Source organism: Aquarana catesbeiana, linkage group LG05 (genome assembly GCF_042186555.1).
Source record: "Aquarana catesbeiana isolate 2022-GZ linkage group LG05, ASM4218655v1, whole genome shotgun sequence".
Taxonomy (NCBI): domain Eukaryota; kingdom Metazoa; phylum Chordata; class Amphibia; order Anura; family Ranidae; genus Aquarana; species Aquarana catesbeiana.
This window is the reverse complement of record NC_133328.1, coordinates 531431697-531459676: the sequence shown is the minus strand read 5'-3', so window position 1 is coordinate 531459676 and position 27980 is coordinate 531431697. Positions and strand designations below refer to the sequence as shown.

Below are 27980 nucleotides of genomic sequence, written 5' to 3'. Positions count from 1 at the left end.
GCGATGTCGGCACCACAGCTGATGTTTCCATCAGCTGTCGGGTGCTGCTGCTGCCATTGCGGGTAAGGGAACCCGGTAGTGAATCATTACGTCATCACGCTGTGTCCCTACTGCGCGAGGCACTGCTGTGCTCTCCTACTGGCCCGGCGGTGGGGGAGGGAGAAGGAGGGAGCCGAGCTGTGACATAATTCGCCACGGCCCGGACTCCCGGAAGTGGGGACAGGATACCTGTCAAAGACAAGTATCTGCTCCCCCCCCCCCTGAAAGGTGCCAAATGTGCCACCGAAAGGGGGGAGGAGACAAATGAGTGGAAGTTCCACTTTTAGGTGGAACTGCGCTTTAAATCATGATTTAAATTGTGATTTAAATCGACTTGATTTAAATCAAATCTACCTTGGCTAGTTCCCAAGCCGGGTTGTTTATGTCTATTCAGACACACAGCCTGGCTTGGCCCTGCACCCCACTCTTTGCTCCCATGTTTAGACAGACAGCAGCAAGAGCCAATGGCTTCCGCTGCTCTCAGCCAAGTCTGTGAGAGAGGGGAGAGGGGAAAAGAGCAGCTGCAGACATGCACAGCGCTGGATCAAGATACGGTTCAGGTAAGTACTTAGAGGGAGGCTGCAGGGGAGCTACTATTAAAAGTTTTTTTACCTTAATGAAGATCTTTTACCTTTGCAACCACTTTAAGACCCCTTTCACACTGGGGCGACGGTTCGGTTAGCGGCGCATTACTGTCATTTTAGCGGTGCTTTTTAGCTGCTAGAGGGGCGCTTTTAACCCCCGCTAGCAGCTGAAGAAAGGGTTAAAAGCGCCAGTGTTGCGCCGCTTCGATAGTGCTGTCCATTCACTCCAATGGGCAGGGATGGTGTAGGAGCGCCGTGTACATCGCTCCTACACTGCCCCAAAGATGCTGCTTGCAGGACTGTATTTCCCTTCCTGCAAGCGCACCCCCCCCAGTGTAAAAGCATTCGGGCTTTCACACTGGGGAGGCATGAGAGACAGTTTTCAGGCGCTTTACAGGTGCTATTTTCAGTGCTAAAACGCTTGAAAACTGCCTCAGTGTGAAAGGGGTCCAAGACATCCTCAACAGTAAGGTAAAAAACACCCCACTAGCTATGCCCCCCCCCCACACACACACACAAACACTTGAGTCCACTATTGATCCAGCAATGTGCCCAGCTGTAGCTCTTTTTTCTCCTCTTCCTGCTCTCACAGGCTTTACTGAGAGCAGCCATTGGTTCCTGCTGCTGTCAGTCAAATTCTGTGAGGAGGGAGCAGGGGGATGTGACCCAGCATCAATGTACAGTATGTGTCTATAGACACACACAGCGCCGTTTGGGAGTGTGCTTGCACAAGTGTCCCCATGCTATGGGGGCACTCATAAGAAGATGAAGGGGAGAGCACTGGTGGGAGACCACCAAAAATGAGGTAAGGAACCGGCTCTGTGCAATATTAATGCACAGAGCAGGTAAATATAGTAAAGTATAAAGTAAAGTATAAATGTCTTTTTTATATTCATTTGAAAAAATTGCCTTTAGAACCACTTTCATTTCATTGTATCTACTTTATGGTACACTCCCAGATTACCACTTAGATAGCTTTATCATCATGATGACTTTAATGTATTCAAACTTTGCCCTGTATTGATTATTGGAAGAGCATCATGAAAAGATGGATTCATTTTCTTCCTGTCTGGGTTAGGGCCAGGGTACAACATATGGATTTTCTTTTCCCACAGAGATTATGACAAGCAGTCAAAGCGGTGACAAATTACTGTCTGAAGTCCTAGTTAAGGATCCCAAGTTAAGAATGTTTCCAATAAGGATTCCACTCCATTGTTCAGATGCAAGTTCATAATGGGCAGTATTAGGAGGGGAGAAGGCTATTGCCAGTGTTACATCCCCTGTGTATGACTTGTGATTTCTTAGTAACTTCTAAGTGATGCTGTGACATGATCATTTATCAAGTAGAGCCTGCATAAAAAGACGCTGGTCCCTCTAGTAATAGTTATTGAAAGGCTGGAAAGTGAGAGCACTTTATTAGAGACAGGAAGGCAATAAACAACTAGAGCGTGTCCAAAGAAGTAATCATATTTCACCACAGAATTAGAGTATTCTAAGATAAACATACACCGGGACCAGCATGTTCTGGGTCATTTATCAAGTGAGTAGCAGTTAGTAAAAAATGCTTCAGAGTTGCAAAAGATTTATCAAAGGCTGGTGCTACAAATTGTGCGTTTCTTTGTAATGTATGACTCTCTCCTTTCCCTGATGAACATTATTAATCTAAAAACCACAAAAATAAACACAACTATTTTCCTTGAAGTATGTGTTGTGAAAATTAGAAGGATGAGGTCAGGGAAAATGACACTGACTGCAGAACATAGTTTTCTGTGTTGCTCATACAAAAGTACCGGTATTTTTTTCTCTTTTCTCTTTTTTTTTTTTTTTTAACAACAAATCCATAATTAACATATTTTTTCTCTTTTCTCTCTTTTTTTTTTTTTAACAACAAATCCATAATTAACATAGCATGGGATTTTGAATGCAGATGTCATTTTCATTAAATGCAGCACCATTTTGATTTACTAAAGCTGGAGAGTGCAAAATCCGGTGCAGCTCTGCATAGAAACCAATCAGCTTCCAGGTTTTATTGTCAATGCTTAACCACTTCCTGACCAGGCTTTTTTTTGCGATACGGCACTGCGTTGCATTCGTGCGACACTGTACCCACATGAAATGGATGTCCTTTTATCCCACAAATAGAGCTTTCTTTCGGTGGTATTTGATGACCTCAAAAATATTGTTGTTTTTTTCTTTTTGATTGTCTGTCTTTTTGGGTTTATAGCGCTAAAAAATTAAAACCGCAGAGATGATCAAATACCACCGAAAGAAAGCTCTATTTGTGTCCTTTTATCCCACAAATACTTTCTTTCGGTGGTATTTGATCACCTCTGTGGTTTTCATTTTTTGCGCTATAAACAAAAAAAAGACCGACAATTAAAAAAAAAAACAAAAAAAAAAACAATATTTTTTACTTTCTGCTATAAAACATACTCAATACAAAAACGTAAAAAATCGAATTTCTTCATCAGTTTCGGTTAATATATATCCTGCTACATATTTTTGGTAAAAGAAGTCCCAATAAGCGTACATCGATTGGTTTGCATAAAAGTTATAGCGTCTACAAACCATGGGATATTTTTATGGAATTTTTTTTTTTTTTACTCGTAATGGCGGCAGTCAGAAATTTTTTGCAGGACTGTGACATTGCAGCAGACAAATCGACACTTAACTGACACTTTTTGACACTTTTTTGGGACCAGTGACATTATTACTGTGATCAGTGCTAAAAAAAATGCACTTTTATGCCCCGTACACACGGTCGGATTTTCCGACGGAAAATGTTCGATGGGAGCTTGTTGTCGGAAATTCCGACCGTCTGTAGTCTCCATCGGACATTTTCCATTGGAATTTCCGTCACACAAAATTTGAGATCTGGATCTCAAATTTTCCGACAACAAAATCCGTTCTTGTAAATTTCGATCGTGTGTACACAATTTCCGATGCACAAAGTTCCACGCATGCTCGGAATCAAGCAGAAGAGCTGCACTGGCTATTGAACTTCATTTTTCTCGGCTGGTCGTACGTGTTGTTCGTCACCGAGTTCTTGACATTCGGAATTTCCAACAAGCTTTGTGTGACCGTGTGTATGCAAAACAAGTTTGAGCCAACATCTGTACGGGGCATTAATGTACTAATGACACTGGCAGAGAAGGGGTTAACAATAGGGGTAATCAAAGGGTTAAGTGTGTCCCTAGGGGGTGCTTTCTAACTGTGGGGGGTTGTGCTTTGACTGGAGGAAAATAGAGATCTTTGTTTCAGCTTAGCAGAAACACAAGATCTCTATTTTCCCCTCTGGCAGAACGCCGATCTGCCTTGTTTACATAGGCAGACCACCTTTCTGCCTCTCCTCAGAATGATTGGCGGGTCCCGGCGGACATCGCGTCCGCCAGACCCGCTGATTGGCTCCCCTTGTGTCCAATCACAGCTGCAGTGGGGTTCTGGTGGCATGCACGTGTGCCATGGAGCTGAAGAAAAAATGACATACAGGTACGTGATTTTGCACTTAAGGGCCGCCCTGCCACAGTATATGTACGTGGAGCGATCCTCAAGCTGAAGTTGGAAGCTGATTGGCTACCATGCACAGCTGCACCAGATTTTGCACACTCCAGTTTTAATAAATCAACCCCATTGTGTAAAAGGTCCAGTATTTGGGAACTTTTTGGGCTGATGAGCAACTAAAGGCATAATGGTTGTGCAGCCTAACCTCTGGTTCACACTGAATCTGACTTTGAAATCTCGTGACTTCAGTTGAAATCGCACGATTTGAAAGCCACATGTCAGTGCGACTTCAGGTGCGGCTTGGCTGACATCTGTGTGACTTCATGCACAGATGTCTATGCAAGTTGCACCTGAAATCGCTAAAAGTAGTGCAGGAGCTACTTTTTCAAATCGGTGCAGTACCGCAAAGTGGGCGTTGCACCGATTTGAACAGTTACGTTGTCAACAATAGGGTGCGACTTGCCATGCGATTTGGGCCTGTCAAATCGCATGACAAGTCGTGCCGCTGTGACCGGGGGGCTAAAGGTAATAGAAACCAGTGATGTTAATGAGATACTGACATATCCACAGGTGTACCTTAATAACTCCTAATGCAGCTGCCATGATAATGTCATCATGGCTGTAAATGGCTATTGTGTGCACACTGTCTACTCATTTGGGTGTCATGGCTGCTGAATACAATAGCTTCCAATCGCAATTCCTCCATCCACACTGGAAGTAGAATCTGTTGATTTTATTTTGTTCCGCCCATAAGAATGTTGAGCTGCGTATGGCTATCGTTAATCACAGCTGCCATACTTCCTGTGTAGCAATAGTATTTTTGTGATTGATTTCCCATGTTGTTGGAATTGGTATTTAATGTTTCTTAAAACAAGGTTAAATATAGCCCTATGTATATACTTACATGGAAACCAAACAGCTTTCAAATATGAACCCCTATCATGAACAGACTCATGTGGTCGACGGAAGGCTGTTTTAAAGTGGTAAACCCTTACATGTACCCAGTGAAGTGACTAGCCTCAGGCGATACACAGAGATGAAACAAATCCTCTTACATAAGTTGTACCTGTTTATCTGCAGCTCCTCTCCCCTACAGCCATTCAAATTAGGGAATTTAGACAGCATTCCTCAGCTCCAGCAGGCAGGGGATGGGGTCTAATGTCACAACACAGAGAGGAGAGATGAGTGTAATCTGAGATATAAGTTCAGGGAAAGGACACACTCCCTAAACAGTCTCATAGGGAAACATGCACAGCTGAGGCTGTCAAGCACCTGCTGTGAGCTGTGAGGGGGGTGGGGGGTGGGGGGATGGCATCTTCTGAGATTGTCTGGTATCCTTATAGTCCAGTTGTCAACTTATGAGCTAAAGAGGGCCTCAAATGTGGCCTCCGACATCACGAAAGGGCCACACGTAATGTTCAATATATGTGATGCTTGAGAGGACTGTCAAACTGAGGAGTGTGGATGTGCTACAGTTTTGGCTGGGGATGGTGGCTGAAAAAGGCAATATGAAACTGGGAATATGTTACATAAGGCTAGTAGAGATCAATGTTATTACCCTGATCAATGTTCCCACTACAGACTGCTAAGGTCCGAGGGCCGCACATCATTTAACAAAGGGCCGCATGCAGCCCTAAAGCCGCAGGTTGGGCACCAGGGTCATAGACTGTCAGAAGTGAGTCATGCAGAGGAATGAGAGAGCAGACAGAAATCACACTAGGTGGTTTGGATAGAGGCAAGTACACACTATACTGTCAAAAGTATTGGGATGCCTGTCTTTACACACAGATACACTTTAATGGCATCCCAGTCTTAGTCCGTAGGGTTCAATATTGAGTTGGCCCATCCTTTGCAGCTATAACAGCTTCAACTCTTCTAGGAAGGCTGTGCACAAGGTTTAGGAGTGTGTGTATTGGAATATTTGACCATTCTTCCAGAAGCACATTTGTGAGGTCAGGCACTGATGTGAACGAGAAGGCCTGGCTCACAGTCTCCATTCTAATTCATCCCAATGGTGTTCTGTCGGGTTGAGGTCAGGACTCTGTGCAGGCCAGTCAAGTTCCTCCACCCCAACCTCGCTCATTCATGTCTTTATGGAGCTTGATTTGTGCACTGGTCAAAATCATTTGGTGGAGGGGAGATTATGGTTGTTTTTCAGGGGTTGGGCTTGGCCCCTTAGTTCCAATGAAGGAAACTCTTAAGGCGTCAGCATACCAAGACATTTCATGCTCCCAACTTTGTGGGAACAGTTTGGGGATGACCCCTTCCTGTTCCAACATGACTGTGCACCAGTGTACAAAGCAAGGCCCATAAAAGACATGGATGAGTGAGTTTGGGGTGGAGGAACTTGACTGGCCTGCAGTCTTGACCTCAACCCAATAGAACACCTTCGGGATAAATTAGAGCGGAGACTGCGAGCCAGGCCTTCTCGTCCAACATCAGTGCCTGACCTCACAAATGCACTTCTGGAAGAATGGTCAAACATTCCCATAGACACACTCCTAAACCTTGTGGATAGCCTTCCCAGAAGAGTTGAAGCTGTTATAGCTGCAAAGGGTGGACCAACTCAATATTGAACCGTACGGACTAAGACTGGGATGCCATTAAAGTTCATGTGTGTGTAAAGGCAGGGGTCCCAATACTTTTGACAATATAGCTTAGATGGATATGCTATGTATATTTTTCTTTACAGAGGTTTACAACCACTTTAAATGTATAGCTTTCCTTTGATTTTGTTTGTCTTTTTTACAGGACTTGGAGGTGGTCTTGAGGACATGGCCAAAGCTCTGGAGAATGGATCTGAGTGGAAACCCAATTTGCCAAAAGCCAAAATACAGAGATAAAGTTATTGTCATTTCAAAGACTTTGGGTAAATGAAGATGTATACAATTTTCAAACTTTCAGATAGATCTCTTTATTTGTAAGCCCAAGTTCCACCTTTTCCCAGTATTGCAGATTTTACCTTTGCAGATGCTAATCAGGCCAATGTCTTCTCCTGATTTATTGCTGCATTGTAATTGTAATCGTGACCAACTCTCATTTTGACAGAAATCCTGGATGGTAAAGAAATAAAAGAAACAGCCAGACAGTTCTTGGTTAACTGGAAAGCCTCGAGGGATGCCAGAAAGAAAAGCAGGGAAGAAGCCATGGACGGACAATTAGTTTACCAGCAGCTATGTATGTCAAGTATTAAACGATAATAACGTTTTTAAGACAGTTGTGTATGTTCCTTGTACATGCTGACTCATGCATTTGGCACGGGTATTTCATATGTTGGTCATTTTATCTTCCTCTTGGTTTAGGTGTCCTCATTTCCCTTTTCAGTATTCTGTTCTCCAGCGTATTCCACATAACTTTCAAGTCTGTCATTTTAGTCTACTTAGCCGTAGTCTGTCCTTCGTACCAAGCAGCAGTACATCTTTTTTAAGTAGTCTATCTCCAGCTCATATTATGGGCCACAGTTTAACCCCATATAATAGTGATTCACAAATGGTTAAATTGTGCCACAAAACTTCAAACATTTGTGACATTTGTTATTAAACTAGCAGGCATTTTGTAGACTCTTGTATTCTACCACAGAACAGAATAGACTCCATAACCCAGAAATCTAGTGGAGAAACTATCCTACAGCTTGAGAGAGGAAGGGGGTTCTTGCCAACCCTAGCTAGAAAAAACTTACATACAGCACCTTGCCAGTACTGCCAAAACCCAGCTCATTTTGATCAATGGAGCTCTTGATCTCATAAGGGTTGATTTACTAAAACTGGAGAGTGCAAAATGTGGTGCAGCTCTGCATAGAAATCAGTCAGTTTCCAGGTTTTCCAACTTCATTCAACAAGCTGAAGTTAAAAGCTGATTGGCTACCATGCACAGCTGCACCACATTTTGCACTCTCCAGTTTTAGTAAATCAACCCCATAGCGTTGAAGCTTGCATGTTTTATTCAGCTTCCACACTTTTCTATGGGCCAGTAAGGAAACCAATCTTAATTATGGGGCAAAATGGGTGTGAAAGGTAATGTGTGCAAAGTGAGAAAGAGCAGAAAAGTTTTGGCATGACCATGAAGATGCCAGAATGGTTCAAGATTCAGGTGATGTGTTTTGGAGTGAAGGTTGCTACAGTTAAATGGGTTCATTCTATGCATGAAGGTAAAAAACCTTTTTTGTGCAGCAGCCCCCCTAATACTTACACAAGCCCAATCTCGATTCAGCGATGTGCACCAGAGCAGCTGTTCTCCTGGCTCGCTTCCTCCTCATTGACTCAGAGACAGCAGCTAGGAGCCATTAGCTCCTGCTGCTGTCAATCACAGCCAGTGGGGGGGGAGCAAGGGAGGGGGGGCTCAGGAGTGAGCACGCACAATTGCCCCCATAGCAAGTGGCTTGCTATGGGGGCAATCAGTAGGGAGGAGGAGCCAGGAGCACCGGCGGCGGGACCCAAAAAGAGAAGGATTGGGACTGCTCTGTGTAAAACAATTCTATATCCTGTTTGTTTTATTTTTATTTTACCTTTTGTATCACTTTAAGTGCATCTCTAGAGGGTGTATTCATAAAGAAATTTGTAGAACTATCTGTCCTGTGAAACTGCATGTACATTCATTCATTGCAAATGCGGGCCAAAACAAATGTTAATAGGCTATTTTCTCTGTACATGGAATGTTGTTTTTTTGTTAAGAATAAGTAAATCAGGAAAATACAGTATTATGGCCACTAGGTGGAACTGGCTATCAAAGTACTTACATTTTTTTTTAAATCCAAGGGTTCTTTATTGCAAAAGAAAAAAGCAAATCCAAACAAATATTTAATTACACTTCAATTTGATATTGAGAAATCAATTACATAACCAGTAGCCATACCATCCAATAAACAGATAACTGTGAGTAGTCATTGCATGGCATAGACATTGTTTATTTCCATATGGTGATACACTACAAACCCTTGCCATTTTAATGGCAGCCATATCTTCCCAGCATTTTCCCTACAGTGTTACACATCTCTCAACCAAGCATTTCCCCGGGCAACCACTGTATCTATGGGCATCTGAGCAGCCTCATCTGTACCAGTTTTTTGGGACTAATTCCTGTTGTATCAAGCCATGGGGCCCGTAATCTGTTAAATTTCCCAGGATTCCCCTTGTGTTGATATATAAATCTTTCCGGGATAAGGATATTTATTACCCATGGGTTGAATCCAGGATTTGACCGTCTGTGGAATGGCAGATTTCCAGCCCATAAGTATTTATGTCCTTTCTTGGAATAAGGCTCTAGCGAAGGCCATCCTCGTCATTTCCTCTGGGATTGCCTCCAATACGCCTAGAAGGCAATATAGCGGATCAAAAGGGACATTTGTTTGGAATACCTGGTTAAGTGTGGCCAGGACCCCCTTCCAATATCTATGGAGTTTGGGGCAACGCCAGAGGAGATGTATCAGGTCACCTGGCACTATTTTACACTTGCCACAAAACGAGTCAGGTAGTTTGCCTATTTTATAAAGTTTTACTGGGGTATAGTGTGCTCTCAACAAGTTATACAATTGGGATAGTTTTTCAGTGAACAAGTGTTAACATCTTGAAGGGCCTCTTCCCACTGATCTCCCGAAATAGGGCCTAAGTCTTCCTCCCACTGGGCCGATGCTTTCATGGGGTATCCCTCTAAGAGTGCGGAAAGAAGCATAAGATAGCATTGGGATATTATACACTTTGTTTCCGTTGCGTTTTGAAGTAGGTGGAAAACAGGGGTAGGTGACTGTACCCATTCTACTGCGGCGCCTTGTGCTTTAACAGCCTGCTTTAGTTGTAAGTAGTAGAATAGCATGTTGGAAGGCAGTGCAAACTTAGATTGCAGGTCTGGGAAAGAGAGCAGTCTCCTGTTATGAAAGACATGCATGAAGGGGGTTATTCCTTTGGAGCGCCACCTGGGTCCCTGTTGGAGTTTGGCCAATTCCTCATATGATTTATTCCCCCAAAGTGGGCTGTAAGCCGTATACCCCTTTACTTGCAATTGTTTGACATTATTCCACACCTTTTGAAAAGTACTTACATTTTAATTTTCCTATGATCTTTAGTTCCATCTAGTGCCCATAATTCTGTATTTTCCTGATTCACTCCATTATGAATGAACAACATTTAATCTGGAGGTAAAATAGCCTTCATAACATTTGTTTTTGCCCCCATTCACACAGAACAAATGTACATGCAGTTTCACAGAACAAATAGCTCTGCAGATTTATTTTACAAATACGACCCCAGGTGTCTGCATTTTAAACTTGTAAGCAGTTATATTTTTTTAAGTGACAGAGGTGATGAAGGATCTTCATTTGCCCTGCTTTATTGTCACGTGGGCTGGTAAGCGTTATTTTTCCTTTTATAGTGAGAAAAGCAAGAGTGGGAAATTGCTCACTGCCTGCTTCTGTTAAACTTGAAATGGAAAAGTGACCACTAGAATGTGGACCTTTTCATTCCATTTTTATTGTAGCCCAGTATGTCTTAAAGTAGAGCTAAACCCTCCTATTCTTTACAGCCAAGGAAGCTGCAATCTTAGCCTCTGCTTGATCTGCAGTTGGTATGGTGCTGTACATGTGATCAGTTATGACACTTAGACATTTGATATCTTGACACTTCGGTCAAGAGCAAAAGCAACGTTCACAGTTATCATTCTCGGCATGCCTTTAATGTATCTGTTTTGAGAAACAATGAGTTTAGTTGCACTGTCCTGAAAGTATCCATTGACCAATAAAATGTCCTCAGCCCACTTACTTTTGTTTTTTTAGGTGTAGTGAAGAAGACGTTAATGTTATAATTACACCTCTGATTATCAATGCAGCCATATTTTTTTCTATTGTTTATTGTGAAAACAGATAACGTAGAGCACCCCGACTCTCTACTTCCTGTTCAGTATCATAACACCGAATATTTGGACAAGGAAAAAACAAGGTATATGTTTATGGCTCAGATGATAAGTGATCGCAAACAAAGCCAAATGCAACGATCGGTAGCAAAGAAAATCATTAACCTAAGTGAAGACATACGGTATGCCAATGCAATTTAATGCATCTATATGTAGTTGTGTTTAGTTTGTTTATGTTTTTTGCAAATCAGTGTGGATATTATTATTGCTGATATATATATATATATATATATATATATATATATATATATATATATATATATATATATATAATATATACAGTGGGGACGGAAAGTATTCAGACCCCCTTACATTTTTCACTCTTTGTTATATTGCAGCCATTTGCTAAAATCATTTGAGTTCATTTTTCCTCATTAATGTACACACAGCACCCCATATTGACAGAAAAACACAGAATTGTTGACATTTTTGCAGATTTATTAAAAAAGAAAAACTGAAATATCACATGGTCCTAAGTATTCAGACCCTTTGCTCAGTATTTAGTAGCTGCACCCTTTTGATCTAATACAGCCATGAGTCTTTTTGGGAAAGATGCAACAAGTTTTTCACACCTGGATTTGGGGATCCTCTGCCTTTCCTCCTTGCAGATCCTCTCCAGTTCTGTCAGGTTGGATAGTAAACGTTGGTGGACAGCCATTTTTAGGTCTCTCCAGCGATGCTCAATTGGGTTTAAGTCAGGGCTCTGGCTGGGCCATTCAAGAACAGTCACGGAGTTGTTGTGAAGCCACTCCTTCATTATTTTAGCTGTGTGCTTAGGGTCATTGTCTTGTTGGAAGGTAAACCTTCGGCCTTCGGCCCAGTCTGAGGTCCTGGGCACTCTGGGGAAGGTTTCCGTCCAGGATATCCCTGTACTTGTCCGCATTCATCTTTCCCTCGATTGCAACCAGTCGTCCTGTCCCTGCAGCTGAAAAACACCCCCACAGCATGATGCTGCCACCACCATGCTTCACTGTTGGGACTGTATTAGACAGGTGATGATCAGTGCCTGGTTTTCTCCATACATACCACTGGGAATTAAGGCCAAAAAGTTCTGTCTTGGTCTCATCAGACCAGAGAATCTTATTTTATACCATCTTGGAGCCCTTCAGGTGTTTTTTAGCAAACTCCTTGCAGGCTTTCATGTGTCCTGCACTGAGAGGCTTCCGTCGGGCCACTCTGCCATAAAGCTCTGACTGGTGAAGGGCTGCAGTGATGGTTGACTTTCTACAACTTTCTCCCATCTCCCGACTGCATCTCTGGAGCTCAGCCACAGTGATCTTTGGGTTCTTCTTTACCTCTCTCACCAAGGCTCTTCTCCCCCGATAGCTCAGTTTGGCAGGACGGCCAGCTCTAGGAAGGGTTCTGGTCATCCCCAACCTCTTCCATTTAAGGATTATGGAGGCCACTGTGCTCTTAGGAACCTTAAGTGCAGCAGAAATGTTTTTGTTACCTTGGCCAGATCTGTGCCTTGCCAAAATTCTGTCTCTGAGCTCTTCAGGCAGTTCCTTTGACCTCATGATTCTCATTTGCTCTGACATGCACTGTGAGCAGCCTCCACAGTCTTATATAGACAGGTGTGTGGCTTTCCTAATCAAGTCCAATCAGTATAATCAAACACAGCTGGACTCAAATGAAGGGGTAGAACCATCTCAAGGATGATCAGAAGAAATGGACAGCACCTGAGTTAAATATATGAGTGTCACAGCAAAGGGTCTGAATACTTAGGACCAAGTGATATTTCAGTTTTTCTTTTTCAATAAATTTGCAAAAATGTCAACAATTCTGTGTTTTTCTGTCAATCAATATGGGGTGCTGTGTGTACATTAATGAGGAAAAAATTTACTTAAATGATATAGCAAATAGTCTTTGCTATTTATCTATCTATCTATCTATCTATCTATCTATCTATCTATCTATCTATCTATCTATCTATCTATCTATCTATCTATCTATCTATCTATCTATCTATCTATCTAGATATAGATATATATATTACATAGTTACATAGTTGGTAAAGTTGAAAAAAGACACAAGTCCATCAAGTCCAACCTGTGTGTGTGTGTGCTTTTATGTGAATATTACATTGTATATCCCTGTATGTTGTGGTCGTTTAGGTGCCTATCTAATAGTTTTTGAAATTATCTATGCTCCCTGCTGAAACTACTGCTTGTTCAAGAGAATTTCACACCCCTACCGCTCTTACAGTAAAGAACCCTCTATGCCGTTTAAGGTTAAACCGCTTTTCTTCTAGTTTTAGTGAATGGCCCCGTGTCTTTTTATATTCCCTTTCGCTGAAAAGTTTTATCCCTATTGTAAGGTCACCAGTATGGTATTTGTAAATTGAAATCATATCCCCTCTCAAGCGTTTCTTCTCCAGAGAGAATAAGTTCAGTGCTTGTAATCTTTCCTCATAACTAATATATATATATATATATATATATATATATATATATATATATATATACACAGTAATGGCCGAAATTGTTGGCACCCCAGAAATTTTTCCAGAAAATCAAGTATTTCTCACAGAAAAGTATTGCAGTAACACGTTTTGCTATACACATGTTTATTCCCTTTGTGTGTATTGGAACAAAACAAAAAAAGGAGGAAAAAAAGCAAATTGGACATAATGTCACACAAGATTCCAAAAATGGGGTGGTCAAAATTCTTGGCACCCTTTTAAAATTGTGGATAAATAAGATTATTTCAAGCAGGTGATGCTCCTTTAAACTCACCTGGGGCAAGTAACAGGTGTGGCCAATATAAAAATCACACCTGAAAGCAGATAAAAAGGAGAGAAGTTCACTTAGTCTTTGTATTGTGTTTCTGTGTGTGCCACAGTAAGCATGGACAACAGAAAGAGGCGAAGAGAACTGTCTGAGAACTTGAGAACCAAAATTGTGGAAAAATATCAACAATCTCAAGGTTACAAGTTCATCTTCAGAGATCTAGATTTGCCTTTGTCCACAGTGCGCAACATTATCAAGAAGTTTGCAACCCATGGCACTGTAGCTAATCTCTCTGGGCGTGGACGGAAGAGAAAAATTGATGAAAGGTTGCAACGCAGGATAGTCCGGATGGTGGATAAGCAGCCCCAAACAAGTTCCAAAAAAATTCAAGCAGTCCTGCAGGCTCAGGGAGCATCAGTGTCAGCGCAAACTATCCGTCGACATTTAAATTAAATGAAACGCTATGGCAGGAGACCCAGGAAGACCCCACTGCTGACACAGAGACATAAAAAAGCAAGACTACAGTTTGCCAAAATGTACTTGAGTAAGCCAAAATCCTTCTGGGAAAACGTCTTGTGGACAGATGAGACCAAGATAGAGCTTTTTGGTAAAGTACATCATTCTACTGTTTACCGATCATTACCAAATGAGGCCTACAAAGAAAAGAACACAGTACCTACAGTGAAATATGGTGGAGGTTCAATGATGTTTTGGGGTTGTTTTGCTGCCTCTGGCACTGGGTGCCTTGAATGTGTGCAAGGCATCATGAAATCTGAGGATTACCAAAGGATTTTGGGTCACACTGTAGAGCCCAGTGTCAGAAAGCTGGGTTTGCGTCTGAAATTTTGGGTCTTCCAGCAGGACAATCACCCCAAACATACGTCAAAAAGCACCCAGATATGGATGGCAACAAAGCGCTGGAGAGTTCTAAAGTGGCCAGCAACGAGTCCAGATCTAAATCCCATTGAACACCTGTGGAGAGATCTTAAAATTGCTGTTGGGAAAAGGCGCCCTTCTCAAGAGAGACCTGGAGCAGTTTGCATAGGAAGAGTGGTCCAAAATTCAGGGTGAGAGGTGTAAGAAGCTTATTATGGTTATAGGAAACGACTGATTTCAGTTATTTTTTCCAAAGGGTGTGCAACCAAATATTAAGTTAAGGGTGCCAAGAATTTTGACCAGCCCATTTTTGGAGTTTTGTGTGACATTATGTCCAATTTGCCTTTTTTCCTCCCTTTTTTTGTTTTGTTCCAATACACGCAAAGGGAATAAACAAATGTATAGCAAAATATGTGTTACTGCAATACTTTTCTGTGAGAAATACTTGATTTTCTGGAAAAAAATCTGGGGTGCCAACAATTTCGACTATGACTGTATATAATTTTATATTATTATATCATTTAATATTATTTTTTCATTTTATTTATCATATTTTATATTATAATGTATATACATATGACTATATAATATAATATATTAAATAATTTCATAATTAGCAAAAGTGTGCCCATTCCAGAACACAGTTGAGGATGGTGGTGGATGGCAGATGAGGGTGAGAGTCAGAAGGTAATGTGGGTCAGACATGGTGGTGACACTGGAAAGTAAGGAATGCAGGGACAGTTGTGAGGGTGGAAAGGTCATTGTTCAGGCACAGTGGTTAAAGCAGAAGACAATGTGTTTTTGGATGATATGCGCATCTAGGCTTTTTATAACGCAACAGATTTGCATCATAGTTACATAGTTAGTCTGGTTGAAAAAAGACACAAGTTCAACCAATAAAACAAATATATACAATCCCATATACACAATCCTATACAGAAAAAAATTCCCTCTTGATCCCCCGAGAGGCATTTGGATTTTCCCTGGATCAACTTTACCTATAAATGTCAGTACCCAATTATATTATGTACATTTAGGAAAGAATCCAGGCCTTTTTCAAAGCAATCTACTGAGCTGGACAGAACTACTTCTGGAGGGCGTCTATTCTACATTTTCACAGCTCTTACTATGAAGAAACCTTTCCGTATTTGGAGATGAAATCTCTTTTCCTCTAGGCATAAAGCGTACCCCCTTGTCCTCTGTGATGACCTTAAAGTGAATAACTCAACACCAAGTTCACTATATGGACCCCTTATATATTTGTACATGTTGATCATATCCCCCGTTAATCTCTTCTCAAGAGAGAATAAATTCTGTTCCTCTAATCTTTCCTCTGCTCCTCCATGCCTCTTTTAAGTTTGGTTGCTCTTCTCTGCACTTTCTCCAGTTCCCTGATATCCTTTTTATGAACTGGTGCCCAAAACTGAACTGCATATTCCAGATGAGGTCTTACTAATGATTAGTACAGGGGCAAAATGATATCTCTCTCTCTGGAGTCCATACCTCTCTTAATACAAGAAGGATTTTGCTCCCCTTGGAAACCACATCTTGGCATTGCATGCTATTATTAAGCTTATGATCTACCAAAACCCCCGAGATCCCTTCTCCACTATGGATTCTCCCAGTTGTACTCCCCCTAGTATGTATGATGCATGCATATTCTTAGCCCCCAAGTGCATAACTTTATATTTTTCAACATTAAATCTCATCTGCCACATAGTCGCCCAATTAAACAGTGCATTAAGGTTGGCTTGTAACTTGGAGACATCCTGTTAGGGTGTTAATCCACTGCATAGCTTGGTGTCAATCTGCAAAGCATGAATTGGTACTTTTAATCCCAGACCCTACCTATATCATTTATAAAAAAATTTTAAGCACTTCCCATCCGGGCCAATTCTGGCACTTCGCCCCTACATATAAAAATCATATTTTTTTTGGTAGAAAATTACTCAGAACCCCCAAACATTTATATATTTTTTTAGCAGAGACCTTAGGGAAAAAAATGGCGGTCACAGCACTTTTTCAAACGAGTTTTTTCCTTTTCATGGATTAAAACAAAACACTAGTTAGCCCAATTTTTTTGTATAATGTGAATGATGATGTTACGCTGAGTAAACTTATACCTAACATGTCATGCTTGAAAATTGCGCACACTCGTGGAAAGGCGCCAAACTTTGGTACTCAAAAAATCTCCATAAGCAACGCTTTACATTTTTTTACAGGTTACCTGTTAAGAGTTACAGAAGAGGTCTTGGGATAGAATTGTTGCTTTCGCTCTAACCTTCAAGGAGATACCTCACATGTGTGAATTGAATGCCGTTTACATATGTGGGTGCGACGCATGTATGCGTTTGCTTCTGCATGCGAGCTCGCAGGGACTGGGGCGCTTTAATGTTTTTTTTTTCATTTTTTGATTTTTACACTTTCCCTTTAAAACATTTTTTTTATCACTTTTATTCCTATTACAAGGAATTTAAACATCCCTTGTAATAGGAATAGTGTGTGACAGGTCCTCTTTATAAATAGATGTGGGGTCATTAAGACCCCACATCTTTCCTACAAGCTGGAAAGCCTGAGATAAAAAAAAAAAAACAGGACGATATCGGCTTTCCAGCTGAGTATATGGTATTATTTACAACTGCCAAGCTGGGCAGTCATAATGTCGCGCCCGGGCCTCTGAGAACCATAGAGATGACCGGGGACCATCTGTTCCCTGGTGATCTCTATGGTCAGCTTCCAGCGCTGGTGGACTCCTGCTCCAGCTTGCCGATCGCACGGGCGAGCCGGATAGAAACACTGGAGGGCAGCGCACGGTTGGGAACGACACGTCCCCTTACGCTGCCTGTAAGAACAATCAAATGGCTGAATTGCCACTATGATTGTTCTTACGGTGCAGGGAATTGCCGGCTGAAGAGAACAATACCAGGTTGATGCCTGTAGGTACAGACATCAGCCTGGTATAACCACTGAGACGGGAGGACGTCCATGTATGTCCTTCCGGCGGGAAGTGGTTAAAAAAGTAAGGGTCCTAACACTGAACCTTGGAGTACACCACTGATAACCTTAGACCATTCATTCAAGAATCACTACTCTCTGATTTCTGTCTTTTAGCCAGTTTTCTATCCATTCACAAATTGATTTTTCCAAGCCTGTAGACTTTACCTTACACATTAGTCGTGTGTGGGGAACTGTGTCAAATGCTTTTGCAAAATCCAAGTATACCATGTCCACAGCCACCCCTCTGTCCAAGGTTTTACTTGCCTCCTCTTAAAAAGAAATCAGATATGTCTGACAACTTCTGTCTTTCATGAATCCTTGCTGTCTGTTGCTTATTTTTATTTTTTTTATTTAAAAAATATTTTTTTCCATCAAGAACTCATCTATGTGGTCTTTTAATAAACTCTCCAATATCTTCCCGACTATAGAAGTTAAACTAACAGGTCTATAGTTAGTTGGTAAAGACTTTGATCCCTTTTTAAATATGGGCACCACATTGACCCTATGCCAATCCAGTGGTACTATTCCAGTCATTAACGAGTCCCTAAAAATTAGATACAATGGCTTTCAAATGACAGAGCTCAATTCCTTTAGGATCCGTGGGTGGATGTCATCTGGTCCAGGTCTGAACCTGCACTCAATTGGAAGGACATTATAATTTACAATCTTTAGAAGGTAGCTGATGTCTGAGATAAATACCAATATCATTAATAATCTACTGGGTATTGTTGCCCTTATAATGCAATGTGTAATACTTACACAGATTGATGCATAGACTGTAATAGCAGCCAGTGACTAAAATCAATAGTCACAAATTGCCACTGAGGTATACAGTATGTAAATGGCAGTGCAGGCACTGGAAAAATTAGGTTTAGTATCAAAAGTAGAGCAATGTTCTAAAAAGTAGGCGTTATGGGTTTGTTGTGGTGGCTGGTGGGGCATCAGCTGAATAACAGTAATTTAAGCGTAACTGCAATTTTTAGTGTTTTATCACAGTAGTAACCACTTCCCTTTTCTAATGCTAAATTTATCCCTGAACCCTGATCCAGCAACACATCGCTAAATCGTTCGCTGGACCACTTGACCAAATGTTTCAATGCTGGGCCCAGACATTCTGACTGCAACCTTTTTTTATTCCCATGGAGTTCCAAGTATGAGCTAATACTCATTTCAAATGAATTTACCTTAGCTTATTTTAAGATCACAGAGAAGTTCCGCAAAACCATATGACATCCCACTGAATAATATATATAAACATATGTAAACACTACGGGTTAAGAATATGTGTGTGTGTATGGTTGTTATAGGTAGCATTTAGTGAATAGAAGCAGTGTTGCCAACCCCCTGAAGTTAAATTTACTGGCCCTGCCAACAATCATGAAATTTACTGACAGCCACATTTTTTTACTGACACTGCAAACAAAGTACCTAAAGTGACAGTTTTCAGTGCTAAATAGTGCAAATATCAATATTTAAACTATAAACACATAGACAGTGCTATTAGCAATGTGTTTAAGTTAAACAAAAGTCAAAAACCATATATCTCCATTGACATGAAGGTAAGGTTACTATAACAGAGTTCCCCCTTACATCAGAGTCTGCAGGATTCCCCCTTACAGTGAAAGGGAACTCTTAAGTAAAGGGGAATGCTTCAGATCATGATCTAAGGGGGAACTCTGAGGTTAGGGGGGGCTCTGGTGACTAGAGACCACCTTCCGCAGAGTGAATACACTAAGGTAAGGGGAGGTTACTAATGTAAAGGGAAACCTTTATATCAGTGCCCCCTTACATTATTGTATTCACTCCCCCCTTACATCAGCAACCCCCCCCCATCAGACTGGCCTGGCAGCGCTGTCACTGACCTCCTCTCAGGTGCACCTTGCAGGGCTCAATCAGCTTGGCTGCTCTGCTTTTAATCTATAGTCTCCTCTCCACAGTCTACACACATCTGACTCCTCTTATGACCCCCATCCCGGCGGCGCTTCCCACTCTTGACTCCTCTTCAGACTCCCCCTCAGAGACTGCAGACATGATAAAAGACAAGAGATGGTCAGAGGCTGCGAACATGATACAGGAGGTGGACAGAGGCTGCGGACATGAGACAGGAGGTGGACAGAGGCTGCGGACATGATACAGGAGGCAGGCAGAGGCTGCGGACATGATACAGGAGGTGGACAGAGGCTGCAGACATGATACAGGAGGCGGGCAGAGGCTGCGGACATGATACAGGAGGTGGACAGATGCTGCAGACATGATACAGGAGGTGGACAGAGGCTGCAGACATGATACAGGAGGTGGCTGGAGGCTGCGGACATGATACAGGAGGTGGACAGAGGCTGCGGACATGATACAGGAGGTGGACAGAGGCTGCGAACATGATACAGGAGGTGGACAGAGGCTGCGAACATGATACAGGAGGTGGACAGAGGCTGCGAACATGATACAGGAGGTGGACAGAGGCTGTGGACATGATACAGGAGGTGGACAGAGGCTGCAACATGATACAAGAGGTGGACAGAGGCTGCAACATGATACAAGAGGTGGACAGAGGCTGCGGACATGATAGTGTCTTCCTCACCCCCTCAGAGTAGCTTTCTCCTCTGTCAACCTTCATATTACCTCTCCACATCAGTGTGTCCTCCTCCTGTGCCCCTTTCACCTCTCCACAGGGCAGCACACCAGTGTCCTTCTCTGTCCCCTGCATGGCTTCACCCCCTCCCCACAGTAATGTCTTCCTCCTGCCCCCTCTTTGCTTTCCCCCCACACACAGTGTCACTCTCCTCACCCCTCCTCGGCTCCTCCTCTGCTGTGGCGAGTGCACGAGGCATCGCAGAGGCACCGCTAAGAACAAGTGGACTGGCTTCTATTCAAAACTGGAGCCAGGCGGCGCCATTACATTACTGTGCATGCGCCGCCCGGCGAGCGTGTACGAGCTTTTCCGAGCCCAGCTGGCTTCGGAACGGCACATGCGCAGTTGCCTGGTTGGCTCGCGGGCATCTTTTTTACGGGCACCGCTGCCCATAACGCCCATTTACTGGCAGCCTGAAAATGGGCTTATATTTACGGGCTGTTGGCAACACTGAATAGAAGTGACCAGTGATGTCATCCCTTTATTTTATTTTCTCACAATAACATTTTTATTAAGCAATTTGAAAAGACAAATAAACAAAAAAATGAGCAATAGAAACATTTTAGCTCTATTACAATTGCTTATAACGTGCACAATGAATTCCATTAGCATTAAACAAGTGTCATCCCTTTATATTTAACAAATATGGAGAATAATGCTTTTACTTGTTACATAATATTCATTTTACTAATTTTTGGGATACAATTATTGACTGTCAGAGAAGGCAAAGCATACTTGGATCTTAGATCCCCTTTTTTGTAATGTAATGGGAAACTATTATATTTCAATAATTTTCATTTTGATCTTTGATGTGGTTTAGTTGCTTGCTGTACTGTGATTTCATCAGACTTTGATTGTAGAAACTATAGAGAAAATTGAAAATGATGTACAGAATTATATGGTGCAGTCTGGCACTAGCATCAGCACAATCGTTTTTGTTTTTCTGAGTCACCTCTATAGCATTGCTTTATCGCCTGCTGATCCTGCCAGTAGGGTGACAATGCCAGCCTAATGCTGGCCATACACATTTCATTCAAAAATGTTTGTTTTTAAAAATGATTTGTTTGATTTTCTAATTTTTAGTGGGGTCATATTGGCGTTTGTTTTCACCCACAGTGACGAGAAAATGCAAAGGTGCAGAATGGAAAATCAAACTAACACATTTTCAAATTTTCATACAGGTTATGTGGTTTTTATTCAGGAATTATATTAATTCTAAAATCAAATATTAAAAGCAAGTGAAATTTTTTAGTAACATTCATCCAGTCAGCTAATGTAACATGAATTTTCAGATGAATATTCTCATCCTAAAATATACTAGTGTATGGCCAAGTGTATAACTCCACCAAGCACTTTTTATACAGTTACAGCAACATTTTATTTTAAGGTTTAACTCACATGAATAAAGGTAACCACTATAAGTAATCCCCCAGCAGTGTTATATAGTTTATTTTAAACCTCTATAACTGTCACTTCTACTGAAGAGCTTGGCCTGCATACTGTGTATAGCTAAAAAGAAATTTAAATAAAGATCTATAAAATACAAAAGGAACTAGCATACCAAATGCTATTATTAACTCCATACAGTTACCAGTATACAATATTTTTCACTATAGTGGGCCTTTAGTACATGTTTGTCAGAGAATCTATTGAGCATCCTTGCTGAAAGACTGTTGTGAGTTTGTATTGTATTCAGGAGGTAAAGCCTTGAGAATAATATATATATATATATATATATATATATATATATATATATATATATATATAAACCGAATTCACCAAAAGAAAATTATAGATGAAATAGTGGCGCTAATCCCCAGGTGGGGAGATGCCAGACACTCTTATCCAGCCAGTGAGCTGAATACAAAGACGTGACTAGAGAAAAAGTGAAAAAACATATATTGCTAAATATCCCAAAAAGTAAAATTAATATTAAATAAAATAAAAAATTCAATATGAGCTAATATAAATTATAACACTCAGTGAAAGTGATATACAAATATATAAATCCAAGAAAAAATATATAATGAAAATTGAGCACAGTAAATATCTATAAAGTCCAGAAACCAATCAATCGTGAAAAATAATCGTGAAAATATTTGAAGAAAGTCCAAAAAAAGAGTGAGGGTGACTCCAAAACTGCTCAGCTGTGTTTTCAAACATCCACCACACCTCTGTGACGTGAATCCACTCCCTGCTGAAATTCAAACTCGCCAGCTGTTAAGGCCTCTCACTCTTGTGTTTGGCCTGACAGAGCCTCTAATCCACTTACATGGGGGTTAACATGCGAGCATACACCTCCACTGCTCCATAGGAACACCGCTTTTCTCAGGTTGGTAGTATGACATAAAAATAAAAGAAGCTCCAATAGTGTAATCTCATTTAAAAGATTTAATCACATATAAAACAACTTGTAATGAACTCACATTTAAAATAAAATAACAGGCAAGTCACTTCACGGCAAATGGAGAACTCCTACAGCACAGCAAGCAATAGCAACCGAAATAACAACAGGCAGGCCATGGCGGACCCAGGAGGTGTGTGTGCTCACGTTCGTCTCACCCGTCCGCAGCACTCGTCCCTTCACTGGAGCTCCGCTCTGTCCCCCTTCACTCCCTCCTCTAGCACTCGTGTGAGATCGCCGTGAAACTTTCTTCAAATATTTTCACGATTATTTTTCACGATTGATTGGTTTCTGGATTTTATAGATATTTACTGTGCTCAATTTTCATTATATATTTTTTCTTGGATTTATATATTTGTATATCACTTTCACTGAGTGTTATAATTTATATTAGCTCATATTGAATTTTTTATTTTATTTAATATTAATTTTTGGGATATTTAGCAATATATGTTTTTTCACTTTTTCTCTAGTCACGTCTCTGTATTCAGCTCTGGCTGGATAAGAGTGTCTGGCATCTCCCCACCTGGGGATTAGCGCCACTATTTCATCTATAATTTTCTTTTGGTGAATTCGGTTTATATATATTTTATTGTTAAGTGGCAGCTTTGGTAGGGTTTTGACATTTATTAACATAGCGCGGAGGTGGTAATACAGGTCAGGGGTGGCGTAATTTGCACCTGTTATCTCCGGTTTCCAATATATATATATATTTTTTTTTTTTTTCTTTTCAAATAACGTTTTATTATCATTCGTAAATTGCAATACATTATGTAAGAATAGATGGTAAATGTAAAGGCAATACATAAATGTAAGTTATTGTATATACTGCTGGTATTAGACATCTAAACACTAATACTAAAACATTGCTAAATGCCAACAATGATCGAGAATAATATTTTAGCAATGAAAGAAACAGTAAAATGCAATCACTGACATAATTAATATAAAGCAGTGGTCTCCAATCTGCGGCTGGGGGCCAGATGCGGACCCTTGCTTGTCTTAATGCGGCCCTTGGGCCACTTTTCCTCCCCCTGATACAAGACACTATTCCTCCCACTAACACCAACAATAGGGCTTAATTCTTGCTAATGAAATCAACAACGGGCGCTATCCTTTCCACTGACACCAATGTTGGGGCACTATTCTGTCCACTGACACCAACCAAGAGGCACTCTTCCTACAACTGACACTAACAGGGCACTATTCCTCCTGCTGACAGCAACAATGGGGCACTACTCCTCCCACTGACACCAACTACAGGACACTCTTCCTCCTACTGACACCAACAACAGGACACTACTCCTCCCACTGACACCAACTACAGGACACTCTTCCTCCTACTGACACCAACAACAGGACACTACTCCTCCCACTGACACCAACTACAGGACACTCTTCCTCCTACTGACACCAACAACAGGACACTATTCCTCCTACTGACACCAACAGGGCACTATTCCTCCTACTGACACCAACAACAGGACACTATTCCTCCTACTGATACCAACAGGGCACTCTTCCTCCTACTGACACCAACAACAGGGCACTATTCCTCCTACTGACACCAACAACAGGACACTATTCCTCCTACTGACACCAACAGGGCACTATTCCTCCTACTGACACCAACAACAGGGCACTATTCCTCCTACTGACACCAACAACAGGGCACTATTCCTCCTACTGACACCAACAACAGGGCACTATTCCTCCTACTGACACCAACAACAGGGCACTATTCCTCCTACTGACACCAACAATGGGGTACTATTCCTCCTACTGACACCAACAACAGGGCACTATTCCTCCTACTGACACCAACAACAGGGCACTATTCCTCCTACTGACACCAACAATGGGGTACTATTTCTCCCCCTAATATCAAAGATGCATCGTTTACTCCCACTAATGCCAGGACAATGTTTACTCCCAATGGTCATAGTCTGGCCCCCCCTAAAGTCTAATGGCCAGTAAACTGGCCCTTTGTGCAGAAAGTTTGGAGATCCCTGATATAAAGCATAGCATGCACAATACAAGAACTGAGATAATACTGTTGCCTAATGTGCATGTACACCGTGTAAAAAGGAAAAGACTTTGGATCAAAAAGAATACTTTTTGATCCAAAAGTACTTTAATTTTTTGGAACCCATCCTGCAGTTTGAAGCTTTGGTATGTTCACGTAGTTCGTCTGTGTCCTTTAATACCTTATTACAAATTTAAAAAAAAATCTTATTTGTATTAATTAAATTATTAGTACTAGTATTATAATAATTTGCATTTTTTTCTGTTATAAGTTACAGTCATGTCTGAGCCTGGGCAGATATTTCAGTTTTGGAATAAATGTTAATAATAGCTGCAAAATAATATATTAGCAATTATACATCTGCCATAAACTTTTTTTTTTCTAGTCGATTTAGTAGTGTAACTCTGAATTAAAAGTATACATTTTATGATATAGTTTGTCCTGTTTAAAATTACAGTAACATTTTTATTCTTACACAAAGCATTGTAAAATTATATACAATTTGTTCTCTTTTTAATTTTGCGCTTTTCGATTTTGCAGTTTTTTAAACATGACACTAAAAAATGAACGAACAAAAAAATTTTTAAAAAAGTTTAAATTTTCATGTTTAATAAAATAGAAGTAAACGATAAAAAAATCATCAGGAAAATAATTGTTGAAGGGGAAGAATTAGTTAATTAAAGCTGATTAAGGTAATCTTGTGCCGTGTACACACGACCAGACTTTTCGTCCGGACTGGTCGATGGAACGAATCCGTCGGACAATCCGACCGTGTATGGGCTTCATTGGACCTTCGGCAGACTTTTTCTGTCGAAAATCAGACGGACTTTGGATTTGGAACATGTTTCAAATCTTTCCGATGGACTCGAGTCCGATCGAAAAATCCGTTTGTTTGTATGCTAGTCTGATGGAGAAAAAAGGACGCAAGGGCAGCTATTGGCTACTGGCTATGAACTTTCTTATTCTAGGCTCCTCGTACGTCATCACGTTAAAACCAACAGACTTTGAAACGGATTTTAGTCCGTTCATGTACGAGCAAATCCGGTCGTCCAAAAGTCCGTCGTAACTTCGTTGAAAGTCCGTCGGACCTTCGATGCTGAAAAGTCCGCTCGTGTGTACGCGGCATAAGGGTTAATAACAAGTTCAATGTACAAAAAAAAAAAAAAAGCGAAAACTTTTTTTTTTTTTTAATTAGGTTGTTTAACTGACAGCATCTGCAGCTATTAGCACATTCCTTTCATCTGTAGATTGCAGATGAATGAAACAGATTAGATACAAAAGTAACCATGTTATTTAGTGCCTGAACAGCGTTATTAAACACTGAGTGTTTTTTTTTATTTTTTACAGCAGCAATTAGAACTGCTGTATGTGCATCAACCCCTGGCTTCATTTTCAGAGTTGAGAATTGCTGGCAAGCTGGAGAAGTGGGGGGGGGGGGCGTGGGCAGTGGGGCAGAAGGCATGAATGTACTATCCACATCCTGTGTACTTTGATGACATTTTTGGGGGGCATGCGTAGCACGTCCAATTTATTTAACTAGTAAAAATTACTTCTAAATTGGATGCTATACAGTGGAATATGATGTACAAGTGTATGTTTGACTTGATCCATTTTTATTGGAACTTGTCACAGGTCTACATATTTATATCTTTCTACTGTATGTTACTTATTATTCAAAGGTGAATAAAAATATGTGAACGAAATTCTTTTAGATTTTACACTCAAATGGGAAAAAAATCTAATAAAAATTCTTTAGAAATAATTAATTTCATGTCATTTTTAGACACAAGCTATTTTAAATTATTAATTGTACTTCTTTAAACATCATCTAGCACATGAAGGTTTAGTTGTCATCTGTATGAGTGTTCACGAGCGGTCTATAGCGCCATTTTCCAGATAAGCATTCTTCCTTATTATCTACAGGTATTTTTTTAAGCATTTTTCCTTATCCTGTGTGCCTGAAAATGTTGTGCTTCACTGCTTTATGCTTCACTGCTCAAACTCAATGTCTGCATTAGGCTTTTTTCAAAACCTGGAAGAATATATGCAAATATTATATTTTCTTTTATGACTTTGAGTGAGAAGTGGAAGCGAATTTCAGCATAATTAGTTTTCTTTTTGCCCTTGTGAATATATCATCCCATGACAAGAACTTGGAGGCATTCCTGTTGGCATGTGGCAGAAGTCAATGGCGTGTATATTCAAGCCCTTCCTCTTTGCTTTAGTAGAAGCGTTGGTAGCAGGTAACTTGGCGATGACATCAGAAAAACCCTTCCACAATGTGTTTATTTAGCGTGATGATAAATGAAAGCAATATTGTGTAAACGACAGGCAACGCTAAAGAAAAAAAGGAACCAAGAGTTGTATGTGGCAGTAGAAAGGACCTTTTCAGAGTGCCAGTATTAAATTGTAGCTTTGTATTCTTACAGGGGCCAGTCTTGCAGATGGAATTAATGAGCCATATACTTTGTGTTCTTCACGCAGCTTTGATGACAGATATGTAATTTATACTTTCTGATGATACTTATAGTGAACAAAAACATGATGTCTCATTTTATAGCCTAAGTACAACCATGTATGTGGGCACATGCCTTTTTTTCACGTATAATCAATCACGCGTTTAAAAATATACATATATTGTACGAAGAATTCAAGAAAGTATGAGACACACAGATCCTTCTGTGGGTTTTGGTGGTACCACTACAAAGCTGCACAAGACTCCTCCCTTATAATACATGATTAATAATTTTGCTAGGTCTCTAAATTAGGGTTAGTTAAGGGGTAGGCAACCTCAGCACTCCAGCTGTGGTGAAACTATGAATCCCATCATGCCTCTGCCTCTAGGAATCATGCCTGTGATTGTCAGGGTCTTGTAATGTCTCATGGGACTTGTAGTTTCAAAACAGGTGGAGGGCCGAGGTAAGTTCACCTTTAGTAACATGTTACAATTTACACCAATATTTAGGGTGTAACATGTAACATGTTTATAACTGAGAAGCCCCAGCACCCCCATTGTGACAGCGGGCCGTGGCTCTTCTCCCTGCACCTGCTGTCACAATTTAAAAAAAACAAAACATTAATTTACAAAGTTCTGTGAAAGGGAGAACTACAACTACTGTCAACATTGAGGCTGATGGCTTGCAGTTCTCAATACAATACCCGGACGCTGATGGGCTCTCTTGGTAGTTCATTGATCCCTCCTGTCATTAAGGAACTGCCTGCCTGTATGAGGTGCGGTCAGACAGCTACGCTGACAGTCTGCAGGAGCCTGAGATTGCACCTATGATCAGCTGAT

At 40.9% G+C, this 27980-nt stretch overlaps 1 protein-coding gene across 1 annotated transcript in view; it reads left to right on the top strand.

Moving 5' to 3' along the window:
• PPP1R42 (protein phosphatase 1 regulatory subunit 42) overlaps positions 1–27980 on the top strand; it is a 75766-nt gene that overhangs the window by 30888 nt on the left and 16898 nt on the right. The window contains exons 6-8 of the mRNA XM_073632809.1: positions 6876–6993; positions 7173–7301; positions 10975–11146. Of these exons, the coding sequence (XP_073488910.1) occupies positions 6876–6993; positions 7173–7301; positions 10975–11146 (419 nt within the window). The remainder of the gene's footprint in view (positions 1–6875; positions 6994–7172; positions 7302–10974; positions 11147–27980) is intronic.